The 8,792-nt window shown below is 33.7% G+C and overlaps 1 protein-coding gene across 2 annotated transcripts in view; it reads left to right on the top strand.

The window, feature by feature from the left end:
- LOC106868403 (uncharacterized) overlaps window positions 1-4,869 on the top strand; it is a 98,213-nt gene extending 93,344 nt beyond the window's left edge. For both annotated transcript variants that reach the window (XM_014913657.2, XM_014913640.2), the window contains one exon: window positions 875-4,869. In XM_014913657.2, coding sequence (XP_014769143.2) covers window positions 875-1,806 — 932 coding nt within the window. In that variant the 3' untranslated portion in view covers window positions 1,807-4,869. The remainder of the gene's footprint in view (window positions 1-874) is intronic.
- Window positions 4,870-8,792: the final 3,923 nt, after the last annotated feature.

The following is an 8,792-nucleotide window of genomic DNA, read 5'->3' as shown; positions in this document are numbered from 1 at the left end:
GGGGGGGGTTGTGTGTCTGTGTTTGTCCTCCAGCATCGCTTGACAACCGATGCTGGTGTGTTTACGTCCCTGTAACTTAGCGGTTTGGCAAAAGAGACCGATAGAATAAGTACTAGGCTTGCAAAGAATAGGTCCTGGGGTCGATTTGCTCAACTAAAGGTGGTGCTCCAGCATGGCCGCAGTCAAGTGACTGAAACAAGTAAAAGAGTAAGTCTGAATGTGAATTTTCTGTTTATCATTCAATTCAAAGAATTGCCGCTTAGCACTTTTTGTTCAGCAAACTAACAATTTGGTCAGTTCACTGCCTTGATAAAGGACCTATGAATAATAATGTGTAAATGTTGTTCTTTTTTGTTTTAACCCAACATTTATACATTTTTATATATGCCATGATAAAGCTAGAAAGAATAACATGGAAATATTAGGTTAAATAAAACCCTTTGGAAAAGTCAAAGACTGTCACATGGTTATCGAAGGGATTTTTTTAACCCAGTATTTACATGCTATTACTTATAGCTTTATCTACTTTGAGTCCCATCATTAAAAACTATTTCCCACATAATATTCACAAGATTCAAATACGCTTAGAATTTTCATTGTTTTGTTTCAACTGTTATATGCTAAGATTAAACACTTACAGTTTAGTGTGTAATCATACTTGCCTTCAGAGCACAACTAAACATAAACATGACATGTGGTAAAAAAAAATTATCACTTATTGTCAATGTATTTCATTTTATTGTTATCAATGTATTACATTTCCATTTCCTGTTTTATGCTTTTTTTTCTTTTCTTTTCTTCTTATATTGAAACATAAAATTTATATATACAATTTATATTATATATAAAATTTTCCAATCTGTCTGATTTACAGTGATACTTCAAAGAAGAAAATGTTTGAAATATTTACAGTGCACCAACATAAACCAGGATACAGCTCAGCAACAAGGCTTGGTTATATGTTTCCCTTACCCCATGGAGCACTGTGCCGCAGTCAAAGAACTAACAATAATGCTAAACAGTTATACAAGTTTACATGTCAGAAGTTCCCACAAAATGAAATTAAAAAGAAACAAATTGCTTAAGAAACAAATTCAACATGTTTATGACTATTTCAACACCTTCATCATTGTGCATTCAGATGGTTTGTATTATCATTACCAGAATGAGGAAAAAAATGGAATTGGTCAAGAAATGGCTGATTTTACAATTGAGCTTGTTAAATTCTGCACTAAAGATAATATGAATAAATTAAAAAACATTTTTCATGTAACATTTGAAGATCTAAGTAATTTTGAAAATTCTCAGTTATGCTCTGATTCCCAAGAAAATATTTATTACTTATACAGGCCAAATGTTTTGGGAAATAATAATAGTCTGGACTTGAATCAAATTGAAAATCTCTTGTGTGACATAAATGACCAACAGTCTGAAATACAACCAAGTAGACACCATGTAAAATTCCAAATGAACTGGAAAGAAAGTCGAGAAATACAAAATTTAAATGATGCTTTAGTTTCTCGAGACTATAAACAAAGGATGTTTCCTAATTGGTACACTGACATGTTCCCCAAATTTGAAATAAATGAAACTTTGTCTAACTTCAGTTTTGACAAGAATTCAAAAATTTCTGACTCTATGTCATTTGAAGTATATAAAAACAATACATTTATAAACTCTAGACTGAACGGAGGTGACAGCATAAGTTATACTGTTTCAGAAACTGGTAATGATCAGATATCTGTTCTCCTAGAGAGGATTAATGAAAGAAATAACAGAAATGTACAAAGTACACTTGAGTGTTAGTGGATAATTTGCTGGTCAAATATTTCAGAGGACACAAACCAGATTATAAGCTTGATGTTCACAATTTATATAAGAGTGGCATTTAAGAGAATCTATTACACGGACATGGTAAACATTATGAGCATCTTTGTATTAGAAATGCTCAGACAGCTCCCTAAAAATTAATAACTTCTTTTATCTAAGTAACCAAATTAGGAGTGGAAGTGGGTATACCAAATGCATGGGGGTGAGTAAGGATGAGGTGAAGAAATTTCAGGGAGCTACTACTTCTACAGATAAAAGAAGGGTTTCTTTTTCAGAATGAAGGGTAGACTGTATGATGTTTACGCATGGTGATAAAACATGAGCCTTAAATGCAGAGATTTTTGTGAGGACTGGAAAGACATGCAGCAAACATGTTCAACTGGATGCGTGATGTTAGTGTGTACAATTAACACAATATAAATGAATTGGAAAAAAAGTCAAATATAAAAAGGAATCAGATGTGGTGTGTAAGAGAGAATATTGCACTTGTCTGGGCAAGTGATGTCCATGGATGATGACTGTTGTATATATATAATAAGTGATGAGCAATCAAAGTAGATGTAACACAGATGGAAATCAGAGCTATGCTCTGATTTACAAAGTAATATCTATTACTTATACAGACCAAATGTTTTGGAAAATAATAATGATCTGGACTTGAATCAAATTGAAAATCTCTTGTGCGACATAAATGACCAACAGTCTGCAATACAACCAAGTAGACACCATGTAAAATTCCAAATGAACTGGAAAGAAAGTCAAGAAATACAAAATTCAAATGATGCTTTAGTTTCTCGAAACTATAAACAAAAGATGTTTCCTAATTGGTGCACTAACATGTTCCCCAAATATGAAATTAATGAAATTTTGTCTAACTTCAGTTTTGACAAGAATTCAAAAATAACAGATTAAAAATGATTATGCCTGGGAAAGTAGTTTGAATTTAGATTTCCAGTCAAATAATTTTGTTTCTGGAACCATTTTCATATTCAGATAATATTTGAGACACTAAAACAGTAACCAAATATCTGTATTTCTCAAGAAATTAATTACAATAACATTTGATATCTTTCATTTAAATGTCATTAAAATGTAAATATGTTGAAAACATGAGGAGGACCATGTTGACAATACTTGGAATTAAATAACTGCACAATCTCTGATGGAACCAAAAGCTTTGTAGATGTGGAATTGGAATTAACATAAGTATAATAGTTAAAATGAAGATTAAAATTGCAGGGTCCAGAGAATGTTGCCATGAAGACTAGATAGTCTAACATTTCAGGTTCTTGTTCTTCAGCAAAAATAGAATAAAATGATGAAGTTATTATTTTTTTTTCCTTCTTCATATTTAAATCAAGAAGAAGATACTGCACATGGCCCTTCACAGAGGCATCCTGGATTGCTGGGAGGGAGGAAGAGAGTTATCTTCAAACTGGAGATTTGGCATAAATGCTTGCCATGGTGTATATTCCACTAATGACACCAAGGGTATCAGGTATTGGTGTTAAACTAGGTGATAGATTAAGTCTACTACTCAAGTAGATCATGGTGAGATTTGAACTCAGAATATAAAGAGCTGAAACAAATACTATAAAGCATCCGGTTCAACATTCTTATAAGAAGGTAGAGAACATTCATCCACCTGTGGTGATCAGCATTTGAAAACAAAGCAGCTTTCTGGAACCTAATCAGAACATTACATCAGAAGTTTACTTGTAAACAACTGGAAGAAGTGCATGTTCACTTGCACAAAATGAGACCTGCACTTGTTAATCGATGTCATCCAATTCTGCTCCACAACAACACTCAACTGCAAGTTTCCAAGATGACCTGCAGAAGCTCGCAGACTTGGGATAAGAAACTTTACCACATCTTCCATATTCTCCCAATTCTTTCGTCCACCAACTATCACATTTTCAAGTATCTAGATACTTTTTTAAGGCAAAAAGCCTTCTGTTCCAAAACAAAGGTCAAAACTGAATTCAAGGATTTCTTGGCATCAAAACCTTTGGATTTTTATTGAAGCGACATAAATGACCTTGTTAACCAATGGTAGAAATACAAAGCTGTTCATGAATCATATTTTGAATAATTAAACCTTTGTGTAAGTTCAGTTTTTCATGAATGTAGGCTTATTTTCAAAATCGGCCATTATTTTCTGAATAACCTAATATATTAAAACAGTTGTGTTTGTACCAAGACAAAAGAAATTATGAACATAATAGTATTTTTGAAAAGTGATCATGTATAAAATAATGTTTATAATTTTTTAGACATTACTTTTATTTCACTTATAATTGCTTCCATTACAGTGCCAAATTTATGGTAACATAATAAGATTAATGAGGGTGGTGGGGAGGCAGAATTTCTAGAATGTTAGACGAAATGTCACTAGGTAATTAGTTAAGTCTTTTAATATTCTGTGTTCAAATTCTACCTTTTGCCCCTCCAGAGTTGATAAAATAAAACACTAATCAAGTACTGTAGTCAATTTAATTGGCTGAACCTTTCCTCTAAACTTTTGGTCTTGTCTGTATATTTAGATATTGTCACAATGGGATAAATACACAGCAAAGCTTATTAGTTTAATTTATTATACATGAGCTTATACATACTTATTATAAATAAATAAATCAATAGTTTACAACAACAACCAACATCATCATCATCATCATCATCATCATCATCATCATCATTGCCATCACTACCACCAACTTCATCATCATTATTGTTATTGTCAATACTATCACCACCAGTGTCCTCATTACTGTCATTATTATTGTCATCATCATCATCACCATCATCATCATCAGCAGCAGCATCATCATTATCGTCACCATCATTGTTGTCATTGTCATCGTCATTATCAGCGTCGGCGTCATCATCATCATCATCATCATCATCATTTTCAAAGTTCCCTGTTGATCATGTTTACTAACTTAATATGTTAAAATTTTGTAATATCAAGTCTCTTCAGCTCTCAAAGACTTTGGAAAAAATTCTTGCAGAATAAAAAGTGAAAACTAGATCTCAGTTCCAACGTCTCTTAGTCTTTTGATCAACCGATGTGGTGTGTTTCATTGTTGGTGCTGCATGACTCATGTCTCAGTTCTATAACCCAGGTTCTCTTCATTCCACCACTACCATATTTCTGTAGCAAAACCTTTGATCCGACATTATCAGTATTTTTTATCTTTTGTGGTGGGGGTCTCCATTTTAATCATATTTGGTTTCCCTGTATGTTACATGATCAGTTTATACAGTCATCTTCCATAACAACTTCTCCCTAGTGATGACATGATTTCTTCCATCTAATTTGATGTGTGTATGGCTTAGTGGTTTGGGTATTAGATTCATAAGGTTGTGAGTTCGATTTCCTGTAGTGCATTGTGACCTTGAGCAAGGCACTTTTTTCACTTTGCTATAGTTGACTCAGCTCGCTAAAATCAGTTATACCTGTATTTCAAAGGGCTATCATTGTTATATTCTGCATCACACTGAATCTCCTTGAGAACTACGTCAATGGGATGCATGTCTGTGGAGTACTCAGTCATTTACTTGTTAATTTCATGAACAGGCTCTTCTGTTGATCGGATCCAATGGAACCCTCACCACTGTAACTGACAGAGTGCCAGTTATTACCAGAATGAGATGATTGGGCATGGCTGCTTGGATGCTGATGATTTGACACATCTGACTGGACACTCAACCTGATTTGGCTGCTGTACATTTTGGCACTGGAGGGAAACACACACACACATACATGCACATGCATACACATACAGATAGAAAGAGTGAGAGAGAGAGATAACAATTTTTTAATTGAACATGGTTAACAAAAATATTTTTCCTCGGCGCATACACAAAGAGGAAATTGCTCAAGCACACATAAAGAAAGAAGGACGAAGAGAAAGAAGAAAGGAAGCATTAAACTGTCTGATGCTAAATAAGTCAGCATTGAATTTGTGATTCCCAATAGATGGGGACCAAAACAGTTGCACCAAAACATCTCATACATATTTCCTATTAACCCCTCAAAATTCATCATCTTAAAACATGCAAGATGTAACAGCCAAATCTTTCTAAAATCACATGTCGTGCTTGTTGATGGACCTTTGCTGGTTGGTATTAAGTTTAGCTGAGTATTATCCCATAACAAATCAATTACAAACATTGTTGGAATAACATTTTATTTGTCTAAGTAATTACAATATTTACAAAATTGCTTCACTGTTTGCCAGAAGCATAATGCGGTGTGCTCAAACGTGGTTATAATAAAACTAACAATTGAGATTAGTTTTGCATGAGAGGTAGGTATAATGCTTATCCATCCAAGTTCAAGAATTCCTTTCAACTTGGGGCTGAACCTCAGCCAAGGAAAGCTTATTGAAGTAAGCGCTTGTGCTGCTCTCTGGCTTGCTTTGGAAAGAGGTGAAGATATGTGTTCTCTGGTGGCTTTCTCAACCTCTGCACTGATTCTGGTGCTCTTTCACTTTTATAATCCCTTTTGTGGAAGAAGCATCATAGAACATTCGATGATATGGAGTAATATTTCTACAAGCTGATTGGTTAGTAATCAGGGCACTTCACCTAAACATGGACTGGACTCAGCTATCAAAGCTGCGAGGTTTCATTTCTAGACCTCACTACACACATATTATTGTATTAGTTCTTTTTTTTTTTAAAGGTAGGATTGTTATCAGTGGGACTAAACAACAACAACAACCCCTTGGTCTACGTTTCCTCAATTTTGTATGTTTCCTTTCATATTCTTTTTGAATCATCTTACTACTTTCATCTGCTTTGCTGCACATCCATCACTATAGCAATTCTCTTTACAGATTTCATATTTAAATCTCAACAAAACTGGATTTCTACATTGTAGAATTTTGTGAGATTTTGTTCAGAGCTTCCATATAAAGCAGATGACAATTATTTAAAGATACTTCAAGTTGGGGGGAGGAGGTTACTCCTACATCAAAAGCACAAAGGTGAGAGTAAGTCACCTTGGAATATGTTCATTATTATTCAGTACTACCGATGTTACTACACAGTAAAATGAGGTACACACACACACTCATGTAGGTGAACAGTGTGAAATATTTCTAAATGGTTTTCAATAGTCAATTCACACATTTCTTACTATCTCTGTTAATATATTTCTTCTTAGCTAACCCTTGCAACCAGAGGAAGCATTTTTGATCATCTACTGTAAATTTATAATTCTTAATGTGCATGAACATGTGCACTCTAGAACTAACCTAAAAATATTATGTGTAGTTGATGTAAAAATTTGGAACCTTTGATGCATTTTTGGCATTAAATAAATTACAATTAGAGAATTTAGACATGTATGTTGTTATTGAAAACACGTTTAATATGGCTACTGTATTAGAAATATAATCTTACTCAAATATTACAAATTCAGTCTAGCCTTGTTATTTTTTAAGTCAGCATCATTTTAACCTCATTTTAAGGAGGAATTTCTTTTTGCCCTTTTTGCATCAGGCACACAATCATGAGGTAGTGAGTTTGATTCTCAGACTGGGCTGTGTCTTGTCTTCTTGAGAGCAAGACACTTTATTTCATGTTGCTCCAGTTCACTCAGCTGTAGAAATGAGTTGTGATATCATTGGTGCCAAGATGTATCAGCCTTTGCCTTTTCCTTGCATACCATCAGTGGCATGGAGAGGAGAGGCTGGTATGCATGGACGACTGCTGGTCTTCCACAAACAACCTTGCCCAGATTTTTGGAGGACAACTTTCTAGGTGCAACCCATGGACATTCATGACAAAAGGGGGTCTTTGCCCAGTTGATCCAAAGGTTAAAATGTGATCTAGTAGCATATAGTAATGTATTAATCAAAGTGAAGAATTTAATAAATGGGTTAATATATAGGTTTATTCCTCAATTTTTACAATATTTACATTCAATAAATTGAACTATGACAAACTAACTGATTAACTGATTAGTTAATTAGTTAATTAGGTGGTTGATAATAATCCTTTCTACTATAGGTGCAAGGCCTGAAATTTAGGGAAAGGGACTTATCCATTATAGTAATCCCAGAGTTCGACCTCAGTGGGAATTGAAGTCAGAATGTAAAGACAGACGAAATGTTGCTCGGCATGCTAAGGTCTTAGGTCGCTGATAATAATAAAAGTCAGTGAGACATAACCAGTGCATGTTTTTATTGACAAAATGACCCTCCTATGGTGCAAAAACGTGTTTCAACACAAGATTTTACATTAAGAATCCTGAAAGCAAATACAGAAACGAAATTACCAACGTTCCTATTTAATAAATAAACATTTTCAGAGGCTGGCTTTAAAGATAAAGTTTACCATTATTTATAAATGATAACTTAAAAATTACATTTATATGAAAAGATTAAATATATTAAAAAGCTTCGAAAATTTATAAACCAAGGGAAATAACTCTACTTTTAGATTCAAGGGAGATGATACCTTTCACAAGATTTTTTTCTTTTTTTTTGCGATAACTTTTTGGAGAGTGAATGGATTGAATCGACGCCAAAGTGTTTAATTTCTTTCTAAAACTATGCTTTTCCAACAAATGTCAATTTACAGATAATCCCACGAAACATTAGCTGCATCTGCCTCTTTAATTTGGGAAGACACATATTGTTTTGATCATCATCAACATCATTTAACGTCCGCTTTCCATGCTGTCATGGGTTAGACGTTTGACTGGAACTAGCAAGCTGGAGAGCAGCACAAGGATGTTTTTTGAAAAATAGACTTTAAAAAAAATTCTTTTTTAAAAAAGCTTCTATATATATATATATATTATAGTAATCCCAGTGTTCAACTGGGACTTATTAATTAAATTTAAATGTTTAAGTGAATCTAACGGTTTTTGTGTGTTTCTTAAATGGCTTATAAACACCTTCCATTCTGCAATTGTTTTCGTTCCAGCACACGATCTCAGATCAGGT

Source organism: Octopus bimaculoides, chromosome 5, assembly GCF_001194135.2.
Source record: "Octopus bimaculoides isolate UCB-OBI-ISO-001 chromosome 5, ASM119413v2, whole genome shotgun sequence".
In the NCBI taxonomy this organism is placed as follows: Eukaryota; Metazoa; Mollusca; class Cephalopoda; order Octopoda; family Octopodidae; genus Octopus; species Octopus bimaculoides.
The sequence above is the reverse complement of the archived record's forward strand: the minus strand, read 5'-3'. Positions and strand labels throughout refer to the sequence as shown.